The 25,600-nt window shown below is 38.2% G+C and overlaps 3 protein-coding genes across 10 annotated transcripts; all 3 read left to right on the plus strand.

Moving 5' to 3' along the window:
* The first annotated feature begins 1,551 nt into the window (after nucleotides 1-1,551).
* On the plus strand, nucleotides 1,552-12,193 carry LOC111610486. 3 transcript variants are annotated; one of them, XM_023344706.1, is made up of 14 exons: nucleotides 1,552-1,639; nucleotides 1,716-1,837; nucleotides 4,182-4,295; nucleotides 5,458-5,515; nucleotides 5,960-6,073; nucleotides 6,226-6,336; nucleotides 6,420-6,488; nucleotides 6,612-6,851; nucleotides 6,926-7,000; nucleotides 7,085-7,218; nucleotides 7,846-7,980; nucleotides 8,077-8,134; nucleotides 8,212-8,292; nucleotides 9,983-12,193. In XM_023344706.1, the coding sequence occupies exons 1-14, from the start codon at nucleotides 1,570-1,572 to the stop codon at nucleotides 11,491-11,493; spliced, it is 2,892 nt and encodes a 963-aa protein (XP_023200474.1). In that variant the 5' UTR covers nucleotides 1,552-1,569; the 3' UTR covers nucleotides 11,494-12,193. The 3 variants fall into 3 exon arrangements, with proteins under 3 accessions (XP_023200474.1, XP_023200476.1, XP_023200475.1); XM_023344708.1 differs by lacking the exon at nucleotides 9,983-12,193 and having other exon boundaries at nucleotides 8,229-8,281; XM_023344707.1 differs by lacking the exons at nucleotides 1,552-1,639; nucleotides 1,716-1,837; nucleotides 4,182-4,295; ... (5 more) ...; nucleotides 6,926-7,000; nucleotides 7,085-7,218 and having other exon boundaries at nucleotides 7,955-7,980; nucleotides 8,229-8,292.
* Nucleotides 12,194-14,212: 2,019 nt separating this feature from the next.
* Nucleotides 14,213-22,015, plus strand: LOC111610520. 6 transcript variants are annotated; one of them, XM_023344921.1, is made up of 10 exons: nucleotides 14,213-14,368; nucleotides 15,697-15,769; nucleotides 16,202-16,270; nucleotides 16,356-16,498; nucleotides 16,587-16,709; nucleotides 16,793-16,850; nucleotides 17,832-18,146; nucleotides 19,480-19,616; nucleotides 19,712-19,825; nucleotides 20,646-22,015. In XM_023344921.1, the coding sequence occupies exons 2-10, from the start codon at nucleotides 15,721-15,723 to the stop codon at nucleotides 20,709-20,711; spliced, it is 1,074 nt and encodes a 357-aa protein (XP_023200689.1). In that variant the 5' UTR covers nucleotides 14,213-14,368; nucleotides 15,697-15,720; the 3' UTR covers nucleotides 20,712-22,015. The 6 variants fall into 6 exon arrangements, with proteins under 6 accessions (XP_023200689.1, XP_023200692.1, XP_023200687.1 ...); XM_023344924.1 differs by having other exon boundaries at nucleotides 19,480-19,620; nucleotides 19,712-22,015; XM_023344919.1 differs by having other exon boundaries at nucleotides 19,712-22,015.
* Nucleotides 22,016-22,025: 10 nt separating this feature from the next.
* LOC111610519 lies at nucleotides 22,026-24,847 on the plus strand. The gene is made up of 2 exons (XM_023344917.1): nucleotides 22,026-22,170; nucleotides 22,256-24,847. Exons 1-2 carry the CDS (start codon nucleotides 22,113-22,115, stop codon nucleotides 23,545-23,547), a joined length of 1,350 nt encoding a protein of 449 aa, XP_023200685.1. The 5' UTR covers nucleotides 22,026-22,112; the 3' UTR covers nucleotides 23,548-24,847.
* Nucleotides 24,848-25,600: the final 753 nt, after the last annotated feature.

Below are 25,600 nucleotides of genomic sequence, written 5' to 3' on the forward strand. Positions count from 1 at the left end.
CAGACTATTCCTCAGCTCATACCTACTGAGGGAGCACTTTCACAATCACCTTTTTTTCTTTGTGCCCATTGTGTACTGTAAGGAAATGAATTTACTTTATTTCAATAAATATTGACTGTCATCAATACTTTGCATAGTACGGTAGTTTTGCATTACACTCAAAATATTGTCATTTTCTTCAGCTTGCCTGTATGGAAACAAGAATCAGAAAGACTAGAAATGGGGATTAGTAAAATTTTTCTTTTTTTTGTAATAATGACTGGGAAAAAATTATAATTTTTATCCACAATCTATTGAAATACTTGGCTAACAGGAAAAAAGTGACCTGCAGTTGTTTGGGGGACATATGTCAAACTCCAGACTTGCATCCAAACAGACTTGCATCCTGAAACCTTTAGATGAGTCTTTCTGTCAACACACCTGAACCACATAATTGGTCATTACCAAGGCTCTGTGCAACCTGAACGCATGAGGAAATTCAGTCCTTTGAGTCAGGAGTGTTGGACTTGGACACGTCAAAGTTGTAGGACATCAGCTCTAATGGACTGGAGTTTGGCCCCCTTTGTTTAGGGCAGGGGTCTCAAACTCCAGTCCTCGAGGGCCACAGTCCTGTAGTTTTTAGATGTGCCACAGGTACAAAACACTGGAATGAAATGGCTTAATTACCTCCTGCTTGTGTAGATCAGTTCTCCCAGCCTTGCTAATGATCTAATTATTCTTTTCAGGTGTGGTGCAGCAGAGGCACATCTAAAAGTTGCAGGACATCAGCCCTAATGGACTGGAGTTTGGCCCCCTTTGTTTAGGGCCTTGTCTAAGAAATGGTTTGTCTTCCGAAAAGATACCATGGAAATGTGGGGTTGCAAATTGAAGGGCTAAATTAACATGGAACCTGTTGTATTTAAACACTGCATGTCTCAATGCAACTATTTTCCCTTAAAACAGGTTGAAACCAATCCAGAGCATCCAACACATGTCCAAGATGACGAAACGTAAAACTACTCAAATCTTGTTTTCATTAAATGAAGATGGAATGGTGCCTTTGAAAGCATCACAGACTAACTCTAAACAGAACCAGGTTTCTATCCTAAAAAAGTAAGTAGCTTCCACATTTTGGTTGGCAGTCTCATTTACATAGGCCACTTTCACCTCACTGACGAAAACCTCTCCATTCCCAGGACTGCCAATCATAACCCAGCAGTTGCAAAACCTGCAGCAAAGTCCACAGTCTTGAAAAGCGATGGAACTGTTTCTAAAGAGCCTTTGTCAAGTCGTGCAGCAGGATCCAAAGTGTTGCGTAAAGCGTGCCTCGGTATCAGAACTAGTTCTACAATTGCAAGTGGTTCTGGATGCAGTGAAGTGAAATCCAGTGCCGTCAAAGCATTACCAAAGACTAAGGTGACGTGTTTAGCCTCTGCCAGCATCCCGGGACAACCAGTTAAACCTACGAGTAAAGCTAGTTCTGCTATGACTGGGCCTGTTGAGAAGTTGGCTGGAGTAAACACTGAAGTGTGCCCCCACCAGAGAAATTTACCACTTTCTACCCAACCGAGCACCATATCTGAAAACAAGATGCTACTGAAAGAGCCCTCCAACCTTCCTGTAAGCGGAGTGACGCAAAGCAGAAACCTTCCTAAAATCGGTGAGTATTAACTTTTTTGATTAAGTTTATCTGTGTGAGGCTGCTTTTGATTAACATGCATCTTCTCTTGTGTTAGGATTAAATCAGCTGATTATTGTGTCATGTCAAGAAAAACAGCAAGTCTATTGTCGGGTTTGTTCAGTCAGGCTGAGAACATCCACTCACTCCACCAACTTCACTCACTGCTGGAACTATGTGGTAAGTGACTGAGTTGGTCTTTCAGAGATTAAAGGTTAACCTTTCCAATGAAACGACATTCTTTCTCTGACTAGGAAAATGTTTTTGTATCCAGACTTGTAGCCATTATGCAGGTTGAAGTAGTCTGCAGAAAACCCAGGGCCTATCTTCTCAAAGATTCTCAGAGTTCCTATCTTAGCCTGACCATTCCTACACAACTTAATTTCAGTCTTATTTTAAGAACGATTCAGTCAGATGCTGAGTGACTCTGAAACATTACTCCCACCAACTGGGTGTTGGCCAAATGTTGTCAAAAACGTCTTGTATCACATCATGCCAATTAAATTCTTAAAAATAGAATATGGCCTGGTAGCTTTTACTTTGTCTTTCTGAAATAAATCATGTCTAGTTTTGACTGAGATCGATTGATGCGTGAAACAAAAAGATACAAATATGCCTCCAATAACACTGGGTTAAAAAACTTTGGAAGTTGTCTGTTTTGTTTTTTTTTTCCCCCCCAATTGAATTGGGACCATTTTGCACCGCTGAATCCAAAAATGACATACATTGTTCTCAATCAGTTCAGGTTGTTCTAATTTGATTAAGAGAAATCTGATCTTCTGACTAGATGACATCATCATCCGTTAATATTTCCCATCCAAAAAGTTTTAGGAGAAAAAAATGTTTTCTAGCAGAATGAATTAATTAAATGTTACAAACTTGGATTTCTGTAAATTGAATAATAAACACTAATAAGGGTAAGTACATGTAAATTGAACATTACGTCTTCCTTGTGCATAATTCTCCATCTCTTTTCTGTCCTGATAGTGTCTCTCCTCCTGCTCATCACTCATTGATCCCAGATTCTCAGGAAACCAATAAGTGAGAACAAGTAATTCCCTTTGATTCTGGTTGCATTCATAGTTCAGAAAGTTGACTTGATTGATCAAAATAATGTGATTTTTGGATTCTGCACATCAAAATTTCCCTAAAACAGTTGGAAAACCCCAGACAATTGTTATTTTTTTGCTGTTGACCAGTGTTATCAGTTGATAGAAATGTATTTATCATAGAATCTAGACCGGATTAAATGTGTCGTCACGAAGATGAACCTATGCTAAATTAATTCGACACACAGAATTAATATGTTTGCTCGCACATTATTTCCATCCTCGTCATGATTGATTTGCCATGACTTCTTGCCATGTTGGTAATTTACTAAGTTATCTAGCGTATTACTGTGGACGCTCAGATGTAAGATATTCACTGGGAATACCGAGGAAGGGGAATAATTATGTTTGAACTTTCAGTCTTTGGAAATTTCCAGGCCATAATGATGTTGGGGAAAAAAACAACTTGCGTGACACTGCAAATCACTCTGACCTGGAGAGTCAGGAAGGAATTCAGATTTGGAGAGATATGGACAATAACGTTTGCAAAAGTGCTGTCTAAGTCACGTAGGTTAGGCTTGAAATATCCCAGCTGTTTACGTTTCCTGGAAATGTTTGAACTAAACGGGCCAAGAAATTTATGTAATCTGAAGAAAAGGACCTTATTGGTTAAAACACCCAGATAGACACCCATTGATATGAAATCCTATACAGGCTATTGTAATCATTAAAAAAGGGGGATATTTTCTGATTGTTGAAAGTGTAATGTGTAAGCAGATATGCTGAATAAGTTTCCTTCCTCTTGGCATGATTGGAGTAGTGACATGGATGTGAAAACCAAACTGGCCTGGAGGAGGGCCAGCTGTTGGCACAGCTCTGTCCATTTTATGGACACTCATTTCCTTTGACTCTTTTGGCCATCTTCCCTACTGAAGACACTTTTAGGCTCAATGAAAGTCCTCTCTACTCCCAACATTTTGTCATAATGTCAGGAGCCCCCATTGGGTGATTTTGTAGTTTTTTTTGTTTTGTTTGTTTTTTTTAATCTTGTCAAAGTAAAATTCTAAGAAAAATGGTAGAATTCCAGATATTTTGAGTTTTCATAATTTACATCACAATATATCTTATTTCTGCCCCAACAGTCCTGTAGCTCAAAGAATATTGATCATTTTAATCCATTAGAACAAAGGTGCCCAAGTCCAGTCCTACAATCTTGCAACCTTTAGATGCGTCTTTAACACACCTGAGTCAAATGAACTGCTTGTTACCAGGTGAATGACTGCTGAAGAAAATTCTTTCATTTGATTCATTTGAAAGTTGCAGGATGGGACTGAACTTGGGCACGCCTGTAATAGAAGTTAAGTTGGCTAACCTAAACTTTGAATCTTTGCCTATAACATTTTACCCCTCCTAGCATTTCAACTAATATGATTTCCCAGGTATTATGCTGTTATTGTGCTTTTCTTTTTCTCTAGACAATGACGTATCCTGGATGGACTGCAAATTTATCAAAGATTGGGGACAAATTCAAAGACATTGTGGCCCATTTAGCTGAGATTGAGAAAAGCATAGGATCACAGAAGCCACAGGTGACAAGCTCTTGCACAGTTACCATTGTTTCTGATATTGTTTAAGTCCTACAATTTTGATGTTACCTCTCCTGTTTTTATGTGTAACTATTTACAAATGCTTCTAATCATTTGTAAATGGTTGGACACATCAAAGAAACTAAAGTCAAAGAGTGCAGGTTGGAGACCATAAGTCACTCCTGCAGAAGGAAGCCATGCAAGTAGGAGACTATTCCCAAGGGCTTGCATACTTGGCAAAATTGTGTTTATATTAATGTTGTGTAAGCTGCTATTATTCAGTGAGCTTGTGAAGTGGGAAACATCCAAGACCCAAAAGTCAAAGGTAGAGAACAAAACGGCTTTAATTCACCTGCAGGTGGAGAGCAACTGTCAGAGAGGCTCTGACTACAGCATACAGGATGTTAGATTTTATGCACATCTTGTCACACACCATAGGTGGAGCAAACAATTCCAAGAAGCTTAAACACATCTAAGAAAAGAACATCTGGTTTCTGTCAAATAGGTGACGAGGCAGAACATTGTGACACAGTTTCCAATTGCAACCCATTCTATGCACGTCAGCACTAAATTAATTGTAAGAACTTTGATCGTGAATTTGTTTCCTCGAGCCCAGGGGTCAAAAAGTTAAACCACGTGGTGCGAAAACTATTTGTCTGTTGCCAGGTTTCTGACGTGCAGAGAAGAGCTGTAGATGGAACAATTGCTTCTGCAGGCAGTCTGAGCTAAACACTGTGGTTAAGCACATCTTGTCAGGCTGATTTCCGTTCCTAGCTGAGACATGCAGCTTCAACAGAAAAACATCTTTTACTCATGCAATCATATGTGACACTTTTGTATTAACTAAGCATTTTGATTATTTTTACTTCACAAGCTGATTACAAAATATGTGATGTGGTTGTAAGCATGAACACCTTAGCCTTTCTCCATGTAGTTTTACCTTTGTAAAACAAATTGTAGAAAAAATTTGCATCTTATTATTATTATAGATGGCTAATTACAGGCTAGATTGGGCAATGCAGCAAGTAAAGTTTCTAGCACCAACACATTCAACCAAGCAGTTGGGTGTTTAAAATTTTAGGACTTAACGTAGTCTGTTAACTTGCACACCTTGTTTAGAGAATCTATTTTAAATGCATTTTTTTCATTTATTTCTTTTTCTTAGAGAATAGAGGTGAAGAAGGCGTTCTACCTAAAGCTTGCTGCTCTTTCAGAAAGAGAAGGTAGTAAAAAATTAAATATTTAAAATATTTCAATTTCAGAAAGCCACATAGTCAGTCCTTTTTTTTTTTTTAACCTAAACTAGTTTTTTTTGTTTCCACTGCAACATATCATCTCTTACTGCCTGGCGAAGCTGGCACCCTGACATTTCCTATTATTGTCTGTAGTAGTCCTTGACCAGTTGGCCTGTCTACAGTAAAGTTTGGGTAGGAATAAATGATGCAATTGATTAAAATTTGCCTTCATACCCAAAATGTACTTAATGGAGAATTTAAACTTGGTTCAATTAAGACGGCTGAATTAACAGTTTAATAATGCAACATAGCATGAATTTTTTATTTTAAAATTTAAAAGTGTGTTCTACTGATAAATAACTGGGAAATAATTCATTAAAATGTTGCATGCATATTTGGAACTGCCTTTCTGACTTGTTTCTTGCTTCTCAGCTATTGAGGAACTAAAAACAATGGAGCGACGAGACTCATCTTCTGTAGCTGGAACTCTGCAAATGTCCCGACAGGAAGCTCAAAGCCCATGTGAAGTTTCAAGCTCAAATGATGGTAACTTGTAAACAAACATTTTAAGAGCTTATGACTTTTTGCATGATTGAAGACAGAATTTTTTCTTCAGATTTATTACTGAAGAAAATTTATTTTCTTATTTTAGCTTGCTCCGACTTGATTAGGATTTATTTTTCAATATTTTATCCAAGGTGAAGATTGTAAAGCTGGTAATCCAACTCGGGACCATCTCCAGACATCTGCACGTTGCAACAAAATGGATCCAGATCATGTTCCAAGCAGCGAAACTAAAGATGCTTCTGGTTTGACTTTATTTATTTGTCAGGTTTTGCCAAGAAAATTGCCATTTTACAACTTCTTTCAGCATATATACTTTTTATTTCAGAAACTGTTAAACAGGATCCATTTATGCCAGCCATTGATGCTCAGTCTCAAAGTCTCATGGGTAGTTCCAGTAAGTAATTTATTTAATTTACTGATATCCGCCTTTAACTATTGGCAAGTTGGTGCATTCCTTAGATAAGGAATAAGACGGTAAATCTTTCAATTGCACAAATTCTTCACTCAAATTTGGCAGGAGTGAAAGTGGACTCCATTTTACCTCCAGAAAGAATACTTTCAAAGAGTCTGTCACCATCACAAGATGCACCACAAGCTGGTAATTGTCGACCAAAAGTCAAAATCTGCAAGCCCCAGACAAGAGCAGAGCCGCTTCAAATAAAAAGGACTGGACTGAGCCACAAAGTGAGAGAAGCTCCAATGCATGACAGGCCACCAAGAGGACATGATGAATTACCAGCACCCATAACTTGCTTTGGTTAGTGTTCAGCTTTCAAGTTGAACTTTTTTATCATTTACGAGTTGACATATAGTAATGGATGGCTGTTACAGGGAGAAAAGCTCCAGGCTGCAGTAATTTGATCCTTTTCTTGCATGCAAGACAAGTGGACATTAAACAGGTTATTGGTGAGTACCCCTCTGACATCTGTCAGCGTTTTCCTGCCACTTTACAGAAACGTGCAGCCTAGCTGAATAGTTTGCCCTTATCAGGTATGGAGTTTTTGTGGGAGTGCAGAGGGATTTGTCTGGACACTTTCTATCTGTGTGAAAGCTGTGAGGAAACCGTCCCAAACAGTGACATCTGTCTACATATGACCAGTCACAATCACCAACTCAAATACATGGTGAGTGTTTGGTTAAATGGATGACCATAGGCCTGCATGTATGTATTCTATGCTGAGGAAGAGAAGTATTTTTATGAAAGGAATTTTCAAGTTTCTTCACTTTTTTTAATCATAAGTACACCTCAACCGTGACAGTAAAATCACAATAAAAATCCAGAGAATCGCATGATTTTTAAATAATTAGCATTTTTTGCATGAAATAAGTATTTGAAACAATAGAAAAATAAAACTTAATGTTTGGTACAGAAATCTTTGTTTACAATTACAGATGTTGGATGTTTCCTGTAGTTGCAGCAGAGATTTTGTCCCACTCCTATTTGTAGATCTTTTCCAGATCTTTTGGGTTTTTTGGTTTATCACCGGCAACAGAGTTTTGTCTCCAAAGATTTTCTATAGGGTTCAGGTCTGTAGCCTGGCTAGGACACTCCAGGACTTTGACATGATTCTTATGGACCCACTCCTTAGTTGACCTGGCTGTCTGTTTAAGGTCATGGTCATCCTGGAAAACCCAGCCACAGCCCATCTTCAATTATCTTAAGGGGAACCTCTAATTTTTCCACTCTTTGAGTGGAACAAGCTTACTTATCGGAGCTGTGCCAAATACTTACTATCCCCACTTTGTTTCAGTGGAAAAGGCACCCCGAGTTTCTGAAGATATTCTGGCAGGAGGAAGACTTGCCTCAATCCTTGAAAATCTACATTTTGCGAGAAGTTATCAGGAGGCTGGTAGAACGTGACCGTTTCCAAAAAATCGACGCAAAGGTAATTGTCCACTAATAATTGAATCAAACATGATTATTAAAATTATATGTACATGAGCTCACTACTGATTTAATAACAGTTTTTCTTTTTTCTCAGTGTGTAATACTTAAACAAAAATTGCATCAGTTTGTCAGGATGGCTCAATTCAGTGAAGGTAACATCTTTCTTTAAGCTTACAAACGGGTTGTATACCACAGTTTGTATAATTTTTAAAAATATATATTTTTTAAGCTTTAAAAATTGTGCAGAACGTCCTTAATGAAGAAGAGAAATCAACCGTCCATCTGCTGTGCAGTGCTGCATGCCAGCGGAGTAAGTCTGTAGTTTTTATTTTTATTCTCTTCAGGCTAGCACCCCTTGTTGCTAGCCTGGTCATTTCATCTCTTCATTTCAAATTATTGTATGTGTGAATGTCTGGGATCTGACTTCTGCATTAGCAAGTGGAGGGGGACTTCTTTCAACTTTCAAAGATGACTTCCTTAAAAAAAAAAAATTCTTGTTTCTCAAAGCTTGAGCCATGCATGACCTTCAGGGCTGCTTTTGAGTCTGTCGTACAAAACAGTTTCATGAATGTTAATACTGTCTTCTTGTTTAAGACATGTAAGAGGAAGAAAGTAAAATTGAACATGCAAACTTCTGACTGCAATACAACTTCTCTACCCACCTCAAATTGAAGATTTATCACATCAGTCTGGCAAGTTTGTTCTGGCTTTGTGATTGAGTTCAGTTACGATTCCTGGTTGGACAAAGTTTAAAATAAAAGATACTTTCTTCCTGTAACAGCCAAAGTTTAAAAGGTTAGTCTCAGAGCAGTAATATCCATCCTTTACACTATCCTTTTTATTTTTACCTGCTAAATAGAAATAAACAAAACACACTATTTTAATGTGCAGAGCCGTCAAATTTCTGTAGATGAGATGTGTAATTTATTGATTTAAAACAAAAAAGGTTTGCCAGATTTTTTTTTTTTAATCTGCAAAACATACAATAAATTTAATCTCCTGGACTTTTTTATTTTTCTTTAGTAACAAGAACATGGTGTGGCTCTGTCTAGCTTCATTTTGACATGTTTTTAGCTTCATGTGGTTTTTTTTGTCTTCTTTTACTAATAAAAGAAGTTTAATTCAGTGAAAACTTCACCTTCATTTAAAAAAAAAAACAAACAAACTCCATCAACTAGCTGGACTGTGACCAAAGGCCGGTCAGAATTTTTCCGAGGGCCGCAGATGGCCCCCAGGCCGCACTTTGGACACCTCTTATCCTTGTAGGGTCCCAGGGGGCTGGTGCCCATGTCCAACGGTCAATGGGCGAGAGGCGGTGTACACCCTACCCAGGTCGCCAGTTCATCACAGGGCAACATGAAGATGCACAAGAAAAACATACCTACGCACGCATAACGACAGTTTAGAGGGACCATTTAACCTAACGGTCATATTTTGGGACTGTGGGAGGAAGCTGTAATCAACTCATTCACAAAGAGAACATGCAAACTTCCAGCAGAAAGACCCCAAGCCAGGATTCAAACCATGTATTTCGTCTTAATTGAAATGGATAAAAAAAATGACACGATGGCAGCCTGGAAGGTCAGACTGTTAAGTTTTGAGAGAGCTTCTTTTTTTTGGGTGTGTTTTGGTTCTTATCTCAAGTAGCAGACAAACGGTTGGTAGAATGTTTTGGCATTGATTGGTGAAGGGGTAGTTGAATATGGTGGGGAGGAGATGCTTTTTTTAATCTGTATTAGATATGAGCAACTGCTTTTCCTAGTTTGTCTGCAGTTCAAGTACTTTTGGGTTTTCTGGTGCATGCACTTGTTAAGGTATTACTGATTCTCTCTCCTTCTCATGTAGGCCTGTAGCACCCCCTAACTGTCACTGGAGCATACTGACTGGTTCAATGCTATCAGACCCCATAGATTGACTAACGTGCCCCACACCCTAATATTTTCTAACACCCCCAACACTTCCCTATCTTTAAAAAAATTTTTTTCCTGTTTTAATTTCAGATGATGAAGAAATTACAAAAAGCACAGTTTTAGAAAAAATGTCCAATGTTGGAACATCAGATGTAATAACAAAAATGGACTTCAGTCCTGTGGATTTGAACTGCTCTTCATCAAAAACTGATTTGGTGGGCTCTTGTGTCCTTAATCGAAGAGCAGATTTAGCTAAAGATGCCAAACCTGATCTTTTTCAAAAGCCAGTGTTAACATCAGCTCTTGCTTTTCCTCAAAGCTCTGGTCAGAAACTACTTCCAGAAGAAACATCTTGCACAGCTGTCAGAACAAAACTGCACGTGTCGGTCAGTGGCCCACTTAAAAAAAGATCAGCCGTTAAAACCCTGCACAAAACCAGCAGCCCATCGACAGACCCTCTGCCAGCTAAACGTACACTCTTCATGCAGAAGATGAAGAGTGAGCCCACTTCTCCAAATTCAGTGTCTTCTCCAGTCAACCTTCCTGCAGGCCCTTCTTTACTTGGTATCAAAGATGAAGACTCTGGACCCAAGCAACTTAAATCCACCGTGGATCAGGATTTGTTTTCAAAACCAACTTCTCATTTGAAACGGATCACCCCCAAGTTGATTAAGGATAATATTACAACCATTAACTCCTGTGCAACCAGTGCTCCGGCGATGCCTCAAACTAGTTGGGATGCAAAAATTGATGACTCTGGAAGTGTGTCGTACAACTGGGACTCAAAGTGTCACCTGATTGAAGCTCCTTGGAGGAAGAATCCACCCACCAACTCGTTAGAAGGGACTAAGATGGTGACATCTGATTTGGGGTGTAAGAATGAACTTGTCACCATAGGTCTCGACTCTGCTCCTAAAATCGTCTCGTCCTTTGAAAACCCACAGAGGAGCGTTGCAGATAATGTGACTGAAGACGAGCCTATTACTGCTCTAGCTCCTACTGCTGACCTCTTTAAACTACAGGATCAGCAATTCTTCAGCGTTCAAAACATCTGTAGAAATGAGAGTAGACTTCCATTTGGTTGTGCCGCTACCAACCCTGACTCAGAACAAGTACCGGAGCCAAAATGTGACCCAGAACCTGACAGGACTGTGATTGGTTCATCGCTCTTTAGCACTACTGGAGCTGACCAGCCAGACCCCATAAAGCACATGTTTCAGTGCAGCTACACTGAACAGGCTCACCCTGACATTAACAAAAAGAATCAAATCAGCTTCCACGTTGATCCACCACTAAGACCCGCTTGCACTGTGGCAGCTTCAGGAGACTGTGATCCACATGTCCAAGCTGCCTGCGGCCAAATGGGGAATTCAGGTTATCCTTCTTATCAGGCTGCTGCTGGTCAAAAACGGGCGGATGCTTCATTTAGAACTGAAAGCTCACATCAACCGTTCATCTATTCAAGCTTGATCTACCCACAGCAGATGGTGAACCCCTTCAGTCTTTCTCCTTTCAGTTATCATTTAACATCCCAACTACCTCCAGGGACGGGGTCTTTCAACACGCTCTATTACCCATGGCCGGCAAGGATGGGAATGTGATCCACGAATCTTCTCTGGACTTGTATTCATAGTTGTTGTTTTTTTTCCTCTGCCTTCTTGCATTTTTGTCCTAGAATTGTTCAAACAATTTTACATACGTTATTCTTGTGAAGTGATTCGTTTGCAAGCTGTTATGTTTTCCATGTTTAACGTACACAGGACTTGAGGGGGGGAAAATGTTAAAATATAAAAGGTTCTTGTTTGGTTTGTTTTTAATCAAATTCTACATTGCATGGATTTTAGCTGTGGAACTGTTTATGAATGTAAGTTTAGTTTTTAGTAAAAATGTTCAGATGTGATAGTTAGCCCCCACAAGCATTATCTTGGTTTTAAAGTTTTTATTGTTTTGTTGTTGTAACATGGCAATACAACTTTGCTATCCTCTGTTGGCCTAACGATGCTCATTCTTTAAACGAACCATCTATAGTGTCTTGCAAGATGTGACTACACAATTATATAAACTATAAAAAGATGAATAAATATACTTAGTTATACTTGTATACCTGGCATGGATAGAAAGATATTTGTAATTGGTCGGTTATTTATTCAATTCTTCTTGTAAAGAAATCTTATTGTTGGAAAACCTGTTTCAAATTAAAAGTTCTCACATTTGTGAATAACTTTTTGTTGAGAATGTAGGTTGCCCCTATGAAAACTAACCCAAATCCTCTCTGATATTGATAAACAGCTGATTCTACTATTAAGTGTCGTTTTGTGTGATTATTGGGCTGGATGCTTAAAGTTTAAATTAAAAAAAAAGACATATTGCCAGTTAAATTTCAGTCCCAAATGTGATTCCTAAACTTTCCTCTGCTTTTGAATGGACTCCCTCACTGTAAAGTTGAGTCTGCACAAGGTAAGAAACTGATTTAAATGAACGTTAGTAGATTGTCTTTTTTTGGGGTCATGACCCTGAAGTTTAAGAAAAGGTCAGCTTTTTTAAATAAACGTCTCGGCCTGTCCCACTATTTCCTTTGACAGACAAACACCAGTTTGGTCTTTGTGGTTAAATTTCTTTATTTCGCCATAAAACAAACTTGAACGTGAAAACCACTTAGTCCCCGAGAAAAGAATTCAACACATAACCATGGCAACAGGAGAAAAGGGAGGCTAGCATAAACAACTTGGCCATGTTTCATTTCACGGCCAAGTTGTGGCCGGCTGTGAATGTTGTGCTCTCTCACAGCACTCAGGGTCTTGCGATAACTCGGTGATATGAGATCAAGACATTCTTTTGAAGGTTATTACAGGCGCCGTTCAAGGCAAAATCAGAGAGAGACGGCCTACAAATGTTTGTTTCAAGGAGTTTTACTTGCACAATGCGAACGTTCATTGCATTATCGGATCTCCAGGATCAAGGACATTCTCTGTCTGCAATAGAAAGATCTTGCAGACCTCCAAAGACATCTGCTGCAAAAGCATTAGACCTACAACACAGGAAATGATTTTCTGCAAATGCTGTGTCAAAAAGGTCACAGCTGGTGAAAAGTTATGTATCCTTCTTAGATACAAAGAAGTATAAAAAGATGAACAAAGAATGAACTCGGAAAAGCAGAAGAGAAACAGGGTTTTTGCATTTCTATCCTCTGCAGTTTCACACTGTGACCCTGGGTGCCTCCGTCTTGCACTTTATGCTTGACACATGCCTGCATGTACGAACTGAGTAAAGGAAGCTAAACAGACATTCAATATTTTCCACTAGTCATCGAAAGGTTACAGAGACAAAAGTTATCTTTTCAACAATCGATCAATCAAGTTTATTTGCATAGCAAATTTCAGTGTCAAGGCAGTTCAAGGTGCTTTACATCATAAAAATACATAAAACCATCACAGCAAATATTACATTTCGTCGAGTTCCATGATCAATGCATATAGGATTTGTTGGTCAATGTTCCAGTGATTATGGGTCAAAAGCAGCTGTAGACAGGTGGATTTTTAAACTAGATTTAAAGGAATTCAGTGTTTCAGATGTTTTGCAGTTTTCTGGAAGTTTGTTCTGGATTTGTGGTGTATAGAAGCTGAATGCTGCTTTAGTTCTGGTTCTGAGGATGCAGAGCAGATAGATCTGGGAGGTTGGTACATTTGGTAACTGATCAAATTATTTATAATTTAATATTTTAAAATTATATAATCAGATGGACCAAAAATATAAAGTGAAGTGGAATTTTTTTGGTATTTTAAAGATGAAAATGACAATAACACATACGAGTAAAAAAAAAAAAAAGTTTCCAAATTAGTTTGTTTCAATAAATGAAACTTGCCCCCCCAAAAAAAACCAAAAACGCAGGTGTGTGTCTGGTGAATTTTTGGCTTAAACACGTTTGTTCTTCATATAGAAATTACTCACAGTGGGTAGAGAATACAGAAATTTTTACTCAAGTAAGAACAGCAATACTTAATCAGAAATTACTCAAGTAAAAGTTTAAAGTACAGCGTAATAAAAATATCTATTTTTAAGTTACTCAAGTAAATGCAACAGAGTCAGTGTAAGTAGTTACTGTGTGACCTTAACTTAAACCTAACCTGAACTCAACAAGTCCTAACTGTTTCTTATGGGGCCCCGGTTTTGGGTCCAATAAGGAGCAGTAGGTCCTCACAGCGTAGTAATTGCTGGAAACATTAGCCTTACAAGGCTAGAAACACTGAAACACACACACAGACACACACACCAACACACACACCTAAACACACACAGGAACACACGAGGGCTTGCCTGATGGGGGCGTTCCTCAGAACAACTTAGCTCTACACGAAAGACATTGGTTGCTAAACTTTCAGTGCGCCATTGTTATCTCTTCTTCCCGTTTTCCACGGTTCCTACACGACAACTACAAGCTGTGTTACAAACGGTTGCTCCTGGTCCAGGTGAGAACAGGTATGTTTCTCCGGCGGCTTTCGGGGAGCCAAAAATGTTTGGAGGACTGAGTCGGGTTAGCCGAGGGTCACATGCCGCCGTTGCCTGTTGCAGACACCTGGACGGTTAGGATTTTCTACACTGAAAATGGCTGTTGAACAAAGTTACCGTCGCTTTACTGAAACTGCTCCCGCCTTCACTTACTTCGGGGAATATATTTATTTAGTTTTTGTTGCTGAATGTGAGTTTGAATCGCTGTTTTGTACGATGCTTAACGTATTCACAGTGACGGATATCCGGAGGAGAATCGGTCAAATTGAGCCATTTGTGGATGGGGAGAAATGCTACAATTTACGCTGGATGTTATTGGAGAATATTTATGATGTCAGTAGGGCTCGACTACAGGAAATACCAAGACCGCTGGGTGTTTCCTGGTCCACAAAAGTCGTTTCTATGAGAGTTGTTGGTCTACATTCCGCCGCAAATTGTCAGCATTTCATGACGAGAGGCCAAAAAACGATGTTAAACCAGAAACTGTATGTTTGTTAGATTTAAAATGGCTTCAGAATGTTGTCAATGAAAGCAAGTCAAAAATAATTTATCATTTTAGTTGAGAGTTTTCAGTTGCTAAAGTTTGAAACTGCTGCGCCATCTCGTGGTTACATTTGAAACAACAGATACCTGAACCCTGGCTTACCCAGACACCGAAATAGTAAAAACTTATTTAAGCAAATTTCTGCCCGAATCATATTTCAGCTAAACTATTAGGAATTAATTTATGTATCCTATGTTAGAAGAGATGCAAAAGTTAACCTTTTTTTTTTGGTCTGTTTTTATTTATTTTAATTTTATTCTACTTTTACACTTTATTTCAATGTAAGCTTTTTCAAATGTTGGCACATCTACAAATGACATTGTGTTTCAGGATTATGGAATTTTATATGAAACACCTGCACAAAGTACTTTTTTGAAGTGGGAAAAAAACAGGATACATGGCTTTCAAAATACTTTTTTTTTTTTTTAGCAATTAAGCTCTATGTGATATTTTTTAGTCATCCCTTCAAAGTCAGTATTTTATAGTTTCTTCTCGTGTCCTTTGCAAACTCCAACAAGGTTTTTTTTTTTAAAGATTAATCTGCTTGTTGTTCCATTCTTCTTTCGATTGACTATGACCAAAAAGCATCCCCACTGCATAATAATGCCACGTTATTTTTATATGTTCGCATCTATCTGTTTCAGATGGTAAATAATGCGTATACAATAAACTTGTGCTATATATGGTGGATTTTTTTTGCTGATTCTTCTGATGTAAGCTTTAAAAAGTATAATTACTAATCTTCCGTACACAGGTGGTGTTACGTTGAACCTTCAGGATGGATCCAGGTGGGGTTCAAAAAGACATGCTGCACCATCTACAGTTCTGTAAAACACCTTTATTCTGCCTTTGTTTTTTTGACACACACATTTTTCACACCATCAAGTACATTTTAATATCAGATATGACCAGAGTAAATATAAAAACGAAGTTTTCAACTGGTGATTTAATTTATTTAGTGGGAAAAAAGCTACAAACAGCAACTCAGCCAGACATTGCGCATGGACAGGAAGGGCTTTTCCTATTATTATGGTTTATTACTTCCACATAAGGTCAGGTTGGTTTGTATAGCTTTCTTCCCCTTAAAAGGAAACACTTTTAAATGATTTTTGTTATTAAAATGAGTTTGATGATTTGAAACATGGAAAAAGGCACAAACAGAAGAAATTTTAAGGATGCAAATACTTACTGTATATGCTATACACATGAGTTTCGGTGTAAAATGTTTTTGGAAAAATATGTTATTTTGATGCTTTCAGGCAAAAGCGAGCTGCTGAACTCTCTGGAAGCGTATCTGAACAACAAAACCAGACTACAACCCATCATAGGTTTGTAGAAACAAGTCAAAGTTTGTTGAAGTGTGGCCTTTTCTTGTTTTTCCTTCCATAATTCTGCTGTTTTGTGCATATTTAGGCCTGGGCACCATTATAGAGTGTGTGAATGTGACTTCACGGGTCAGAGAGACATTGTACCTGTGTGAGGTGTGTGCATGCAGACTCACCAAAGCTGATATGCGGAACCACATAATGGGGAGTCACCACCGATTCAACTACATTGTAAGTTCTGCTGAAGAAAAGTCATTTTGCGTATTTGTGATCTGCTCGGGGTTGTTGCTTGTTTAACATGTGCTATTCTGCTCATCAGAAAGCCTGTCACCCCCACTCAGTGTCTAAGTGGCTGGGCAGCCCTGACCTGTCTAAGATGGCTTGGCCTTTAATGGAGTTGGCTAAAGTGTTGGAGAAGAAAGAAGGACCAGGAAATGTTCAAGTATGCTATTTTGCTCTGTTTGTTTTTAGTTTTTAGCTACATGTGTTTTGATGTGTTCATTTCTTCTTGTCTTTTATATAAAGTTGTTTGAAGTTCAAGATGAGCTTTACCAGATGATGGTGACACAGAGTGAAAATCATGGTTAGTTTTTTTTTTTCTGAATTTACACTCTTATGTTATTCTTGTACATACAGGGTTTCCCCCAGTGTATCATAAGCCTGGCGGGCCACCAGGCTTTACTTGCACTGTGGAAATGTCATTTATCAAAGAATGAGAAGCTGTTTCAATAATAAGAGAAAGATTAGTCTTTAAGTTTCTTTATTCGAAAGCAAAAGCGTTCAAAGACCCGTCTCACTGAACGCAGTCAGGAGAACAGCCCTGAACGACACGCATCACATCATTATATAGTCACTGCAAGGCAAAGACCCACCCAAAGTCCGATCTTATCTCTATTGCCAGATGGACCACAGAGACAATCCTTACCCCCACCTCATGAACTAACCCTCACCTCTTGGGGGGGATGTTTTATGGCAGGAAAGAGAGCAAGAGAAACTTCTAGTTCTTCTTTGTCAGTTACTCATGGGTGCAGGGTCAAACAAGGGTACAAACTACATTACACACATCAGTCCTTTAAGACAATTGCCAGGTTAAGCATTTTACCCAAGATGTCTTCAGGTCTCTTATACTATTACAGCTACGGAAACATCTAACATTATCTGGAAACTTCTTTAATGGAAAACACATCTTGCAGAAATACAAAAACACAGCAGATATAATCAGTAAATAAATGGTAAAAACGTATAATCAGTTCCATCAAAGATGAAATGAGGCAAAAGATGAAATTTTCTATTACATCTGTTTTAGTTTTTTTTTTTTTAATGATTGCTTTTTTTAAAGACTTTATAGTTGGTGTTTAGGTATTTATCTCCCAGTCTACCAATAACACGTAATTATCAAGTGATATTTTCAAATTTCCTGTCAACTCTAAACATTTTCTAACCCAAAAACAATGCGGACCACTGGATGACTGCCCCAGGCATCGGGCTTAGCAAGTTTTCTGGGGGAAACCTTGACATGTATACGTATTGTCAACGAGACATGCCTCTCTCTTCAACACCACAGCAGTGACTCTGATGAAGACCTTAAAACAAAAGCAGGCTGAGGTGGAGAGCTTTTCCGAAACAAAACCTTTGCATTATCCGGTCGCGTCTCAGAGGGTCGTTTTGCCTGCACGCAACCAGTGGGAACATCCAGAGACATCCGACATGGGTGACATGAAATTATTTCAAGTCTCACAACAAACAGAGCAGAAGACACCCTTACAAAACATATCAGCCCCACAGCTGGAAAGGGTCCAGATGTCGGCTGAGGCCTCTGTGGTATCGGAGAGCGGCGACGGGTTTCTGGAGGATTTCCCTAGAGCCAAGCCTGTCATTGGTAAGCACAGATTAACTGTCGCAACAAAGCAGTAATTACAAAGCTAACCTTGTGTAAATGGCTGCATGATTTCAGTACACAGTCATATTTTAGCATGTGATTAATTATACATGAATATAATCACTGATATTGGCTGAGAAGAAGTTCTGGTACATGGAAATGTACACAACCAGCTCGGATGTTTATGTTCACATGTCATGGGCTTAGATCAAATAAATTTAGGTTTTTTATGATATATTTGGTTTTTTTTTTTGTAGTTTAAGAACTAGAATTAGGTGTAAATGTCTGAATCCACAGTTGTCTTTCTCACCGATGGTTAAAATGGCAATAAAATGCTTAATTTACATATATACACCCCCTCCTGGTTTCATGTTCCTAGCCTTTCACATATTGTTCTTGCAGAACTGCAGGCTTTTTATTGCCATCACAAAGGCCTTAGTTAAATTCCATATGAATATTTAAACTCTATTGTTAGAGTTTACTGAAGTCACTTTGCTTGAGCATCTCGACTCATTCCAAAACCAGTTAAATGTTCAAATTTTTTGTTGATGATTTGAGGTTGAAAAATGTGACAATGTTCCATTGTCAGTGTCACTGCAAGCAAAACAGACCCTCAGCATGATAACGCCACAGTTCACAGGGACACTGTTTCTACATCATTTTTGTTTCATGGTGGTTCCTGAGTCCTGAATTCTGACCAACTTCCTGTCATCTGAGGCAGACAGTTGGATTTCAAATGGCTGAAACTTGGACACAGCTGGTTGTTGCAACAGGACCATGATCCTAAACACAAAGAAAAACAAGTTTGGAAAGACTTTCCTTAAGCTTCCTGAGTGGTCTCTCCAAAAAGCCCTGTGCTTAATTTTATAAAAAGTTTGTAAACTGTATTTAAAATTCAAGTCTGTGCCATAGAGTCTGCTCATTTAAGAGTTTACTGAAAACTATGTGGTTGAGGAGCAACTTGCTAAGAGACATATAGCCTGATCTTAATGGGGGGTGCAGGTATAGATTTGAACATTAATGGATTGAAGAAAATCCTTTAGAAATTCAAACTAGCGAACCCAATACAAACAGCTCTAAAGCATCTTTAAAAGTTCAAAATTTGTGCCCTTGATCAATATATTTAAACTTCTTCACTTATTATTCATCTCTTGACCTCCCAAAAAACAAAAATCAACTTTAATGGAAGCAAATCTTCTCCTCTTCAGAGTTTTTGTATATTCTAAGTGAAGTGAGTATATTTCCATGTGTATATTTACAAATCGAATTGTTTTCCTAACCTAAAATGTTAATCTAGTTAGTTAAACACAACTCCAACTCATGTTTTTCTCAGGTCTCATCCGTGTGGTTGAGTTTAGAAGTGAAGATGGCTGCTCATGTTGTTTCTTATGCCACTGCTGTCGCATAAGATCCAGCAAAAATGACCTGATTGATCACCTCACCAGCTCCTCCCATCTAGTTAACTACCTGGTAGGTATGCTTCAGTCTCTTAACATTCCTCACATATGTATGATTACATGTATATGTATTATTCCAGGAGGTAAAATAAATATTTGATTGTGTAGATGGAAATTTATCCTGACCAAATACAAGCTTTGGGGGAAGTTAGTGAAGATGACTTCCAGCTTCAGTCACTGGCTGCCAAAGTGGAGGAGGAGGAGGGCAGAGGAGAGATTAAGGTATTTTTGCTTCTTCAAAGTGCAGGTTATTCTGTTTTTTTTTTTTTTTTTTGCTCTGTCGAAAACTTTTAAGAAATGAACTTGTACTAAGATAGTAGATTTTAACAATAGTTGTCAAAGTGGATAAGGACAACAAAACAAGTGAGATAAGAAAAACTACCGATCTTTAAGTCTGTTTGTTTGTATGTAAAATATCTGAGTAGCAAGATCTGTGAAGCTTAAGCACAAAAGAAATAAATCTTTAAGATGACATTGTAGTTTCAGAAGTGTTATAAAAATATAGTTTTTTGCAATGTATGTAATGAAAAATGCACGTATCTTTAAAGTTTAGGTTCCACCAATCTCAAAAATTAGGCTTTGAAAAAAATTATGAAATGACTTATTATCAGCCTTTCTAAAGTCTCTAACTTAGATAAGGTGTACCATAGAAAGTCGGTACAGAGAGAAAATGTTCTGTTATTATTCTAGTTTTCCTTCATGAGACAATTGTCAGGTGAAAGCTGAACACCAATGTTGTTACAAAAGCTCTTTCTTATAAGGCAAAAAGCCTTAAAAGAATGATACGGTTGAAGGCGGGTTCTCTAAATACTGAAAGAAAAGGCTCACATATTTGTGGCACTCATAGATAATCTAATACTGATTCTTTTTTTTTTTAATGACAAGTTAAAGTGATTATTCTTCACTGGTTGAAAGGTATTCTATATATCTACTTGTACAAATTTGATATTGTTTAAAAAAAAAAAGAGAAAGAGAAAAGAAAATGGCCTCATGTAATGCACTGAAGTTGTGATTGCACTCAACCAATATCTCATGTTCCCAGATAGTAAATGTACCAGAGTCCATCTGTAGTCAACTCACTGGCAAAAGTTACCACTGGTGTAAGTAAAGATGACTTTCATTTCTTTGCTGGGCCATAAACCTTCCATCTCTTTCGCTCCATCCTTGCTCTCAAAGTCTGACTTGTAAGTATCAGTCTGTCTTTTTGTCTAGGATGCGAAAATGTGCTTTGTCATAACCCTGTGCGCTTACAGGTTTACAAAATGGATGCCATGCAGCATGTTTTTTTGTTTTTTTTACACCCAGGGTGAAACTGACCTTCTCCATAGAATAGCTTGCAGGGCCAGGAGGCATTTATGATTACAGTGATGTTTATATACAAACATTTCTATTTTTTTTCTTTATTTGTGAAGCTGTTGCTCTGCTTTTGTAGCTTCCAGTTTTATTTTTTTTTTACACAAGTCAGAGCTCTTTACAAAACTATCATATATGCAGTTATAGGCAGTGCCTTTCAAAAATATTCATACCTCTCTAACTTAAAAGTAAAACTGCAGGCTTCCTTGTAATCCCTCTGGATTTTACGTGTTTGATCAACAAAAAGTAGCTCAAAACAGAAATGGAAGCGACATTAAGAATGTTTAGTGTTACGGGTTGAAAAGCAAACAAATTCAGTGAAATCATCTGAGTTCAAAAGTCACTCATTTATTATACTGTGATTTAAGTTCAGTTTAAATGCATCTGTTCTCTGAATTTCTCAGAGGTTTGTTAGAGAACAAACGGCTTCAGAAAGACCAAGGAGCGCAGCAGACGGGTCTGGTAACTATGGATGACATGCCAAGATTCTCAACTTAGGTGGAATAGGACAGCTATTAGTCATGCACTCTGCAATTCTTCTATTGTTCAAAGTAACCCTTAAGAAGTTGCATTTTGCTATAAAGTGTTGATAAGGAGATTTATTAATTAATCTTAGTTTTATATGAGACACTGTTCCAATTAACAGCGAATCAAGAATAACAGAATGCACTCTGTCATTATTTTATTCAAGGGTCAAAGAAAAGAAAATGACCGCTGAGACTCGGCAAATCCAAGAGTAAATCCAAGTTGTGGACTCAGAGGAGCTGAATACGAATGTATATCAGGGTGTTTTTATTTGTGAGAGAAATTGGGGGGGGGGAACTCATCGCTTTTTTTCTTCCGCTTCACAATTAGGCACTACATGTGCCCTGTGCCGATGTAGGTAATGTGACAAAATGTGGAGAACTTCCAAGGGGTGTGAATATTTTTACAAGGCACTTAGCCATCTGAGAACAAATTAAGTGAATCCATCGCTATGCAGTTTGAACATTTTGTTTGTAAAGTTTTGAATGAATTTTGAATTACAATTTCTTTTTCAGGCTTTTTGTAGTTTTCTCTCATTTTGCTAACTCACTATTTTTCTTTTTAAAAGTCCTTTTATGTGCATTTTTTTCCTGTATATCCTTGGTGTTTTTCTCATTTTCAAGGTTTAAAGATGCTTTCAAGAGGAGGGGATCATTCCAACCTTCAACAAAAAAGAAAAGCTGTCATAGGCGAGTCTTTCCTCTGATATTTTGAAAGGAAAAAACAAAACAAAACGTCTGTTCCCTCTTACATAATTCGCATTGCCCGTTTCAGGTCTGAACAAGATTACACCTCGACATTTGCCCAAAAAAGGCTTTGTAGCGATGCCAGAACAAGCAAAAAGAGTGAAACCGATGAAGAAGAAAAGGAAAAGGACTAATACCATGTTTAATGTGAGCCTGCCTATAGGTAAAGGTGAACTTCTGCTGGAGAGAAGGTCCTTTGACACGGATAATCTTTTTGAGTCATCTGCATCACCTTCATCTAAATCGGATCTAGCTACATCACCCTCTGAGGTTTTAGAAACCAGGTCTCCTATAGATAGCCCTGTAGACATTATTGATATACAGTTAGAGCTTCAAACATCTCAACTAGAGCAACAGCTCTACCAAGAAGATACAGACTCTGGTGATTATATGTCAGAAAAGCACATCACAGTCACGGTATTTCAGGGCGAAGATGGTTATGTTGGTGACAACCTGCCTGGACTAAATAAGTTAAGGGGATTTCAGGAATGCTCAAGTAAAGACTGGACATATGAAGATTTGCAGGCCCAGAATGGGGGACATTTTGCTGCTGGAGCCCACTCTGAGGAGTTTTCACCTGTTGACTCCTACTACAGAGAGGGGAGCTGTGGCACCAATATTTGGTACAGTTCAGCATCAGCTGGAGCAGAAAGGGAAGCATTGAGGCTAGAGAGAGAAAGCAATGAGATAATCTCAAGTTATGAAAAGCAGCGTCAAAACCAGCTGCCATCATGGAGCGATGCAGGTTTTCACACAGGTAGGGTGTGGGAACAACAAGTCCCCTATTTAAAGGATGCCAGGATAAACGTGGAAACTCACTCAGGAGATATTCCTGTGTACAGGGGCAGCTTTCTATTGGATCCTAGAGGACAAGTTCATGAGACTGAACAGAGACAAGCCCAGACATACACAAAATTCACTACTGACTATCACCAAACGGCTTCACAGCGTTACACGACTCCGTCTACAGCGTTAGAATTCCATCCAATACAACAGAGGCTGATGTTTCATACCTGTTACGATGCTTCATCCAGAGCCACCCAAGGAGCTTTACCCCGCACCACCCAGGGGCCTTTACTCCGCACCACCCAGGGTCCTTTACTTCGCACCACCCAGGGTCCTTTACTCCGCACCACCCAGGGTCCTTTACTCCGCACCAACCAGGGGGCTTTACCCCACACCAACCCAAACTTTATGTATCCAGTCACAGATGGAGCTGGTTGGGGATGGACTCAGGCTGATGCCTTCATTCAGCCAGGACAATCTGCGTGCTACACTCCCAGTCCTGAAGTTTATTTCAGCGCTGGCATTCCAAACTGAATAAAAACAAACTTCACGACTCACATGGTTAAGTGTTAAAAATTAGACTAGCTCAAAAATATGCCCTACCATTAATACAAGTTGGAGTCTCCTAATGTAAAATGAAATAATTTGGCTGTTGTATTTGTTTTTTATTATGTTTTTTTTTTTTTTTTTTTCAAATAATTCCTGAATTGGAAATGAATGTTGAAGGACTTAAGGGATCACATTATGAAACATGTCATTGGATGTGACCAGATGTAAACAAACACCAGAACATGAGCAAAATCTTACATGAAGTGTAAGACCGAGTCCAAACCAACATGAAATTTTATTGTTTCAAGCTCTACTTTTATTTTGCCAAACTGATGCATTGTTGTTGTTTTTGTTTTGTTTTTTTAAATGCTGCTGTTTATATTTGTTCAGACGTATTAAAGTCCCGTAAGGCTAGGGATTGTTCTTCTAGATTAATTCTTTGCAATGTCTGAGCCACTGTTTTTTCTTTTTTTTACGGTTAAAGCACAACTGCATTTATTATGTGTAGCTTTGCAAATCTAACCCTGCAACAATATGCTGAGATTTGTTGCATTTTGTTTTTAGGGCTGTCAGATTAAGTTTGTTCTGTTAATGCTGTCATTCACTTCAATTTAAAGGGAAATGATAGACCAATTCTCATGGTCTGTGTTACAATGCTGCATCTCAAGAAGCCTCTGACTAACACACATTCTGGAGAAGATCATACTCTGGTTTGTCCATTATGTTTTTCATATTATCAGGCATCCGTTTTTGCACAGTCGTCTCTAGATTTGGTTTTACCAAAGAAGATGTTCGTGATCCCAGTTTTTGCATTTGAATTTCCACCACTGTATATTTTGAATGTGCATCAGTGGAGTTATTCTTAATCAAACTTTACTTATAGATTATTTTTCATACTGTCAGATGTAACAAAAGCGTCTTTCATAGGTGCTGAAATCCTAGAGTTTCAGATCCATAAAGCAAAAATAACTAGATTAATTAAAATTGAGAAGTGGCTTGTTTTTCCAGAAACAGGAATTGAACAGATCTACTATGTCAGTTCTTGTTTTGGATCTGTTGTGTTTCACTCAAATTTATGACTTTCCTAAACCTTTGTAATGAAAGTACTAATTGAACTATTGGAAAATGTGTTCACCTTATGTAGTGCGGTATGAATTGATGAAATACTCTGGTATGGAATATAAAATGTTACGTTTCAGTTTTGAATAAATTGCGGTGCCTTCTGAACCTTACATTGAAACATTAGTGTTAAGGTTTTCTAATAATAAAACACATTTGAATATTTTTTTTTTGTCTTTGTAATATAAAGTCACTATTAAGTGGGTTCTGATCAGGTTTGGGGACCTCAGAATTGGAGAAATGGTTTCCCCCAGTACTCTGCAATCCTGCTTCTCTGAGTGAAGTTGCTGTTTTTGATGCAACGCAAGCCTCCAAACATCTCCACCTCACTATCCATGCAGAAACACTCAAACCTTACTGCCGCTTTACAAAGCTTTACACGAATGGCAACCTGATCCTATAGACGCAACATCTTTTGAAGGTAGTCCTAGCACTTGCATTTGACTCTTTTGGGCTTTTTCTTGGAAACTGGAGCTCTTTCTTTCAAAATTGTGTCAAATGATCAGTTTTTATCTTCTCGTCTATGAAGCTCTTTTGGTGTAAAGCAGAAATTACAGCATGTGTCCTCAGATAACCAATGGTAAACAAAGAAGAATGATTACAAGCACAACTTTCCAGATTAAAAGCTGCCAATCTTCTATGAGAATATCACCTGCCCTGTCAAAACACCAAGTTTCTTTATAATCAAGGCTAAAATCTCTTTTTCAGTTGCCTTCGATAAATAACTTGAACATCACCAACTGCAGGCTGTAATCCAACTCTTTCCTTTTTTAGCTACTGCAGTTTAATATTTTATATTTTTATCACTTTGCTAAATATACACTCACCTGTCTTCATGAACAATTGGCAATTAAAATCTGAACCGATGCTATAAAGCAATATTTTCATTTCTTTAGCTATCTGATGGTATTTAAAGTGT

Source organism: Xiphophorus maculatus, chromosome 13 (genome assembly GCF_002775205.1).
Source record: "Xiphophorus maculatus strain JP 163 A chromosome 13, X_maculatus-5.0-male, whole genome shotgun sequence".
Lineage (NCBI taxonomy): Eukaryota > Metazoa > Chordata > Actinopteri > Cyprinodontiformes > Poeciliidae > Xiphophorus > Xiphophorus maculatus.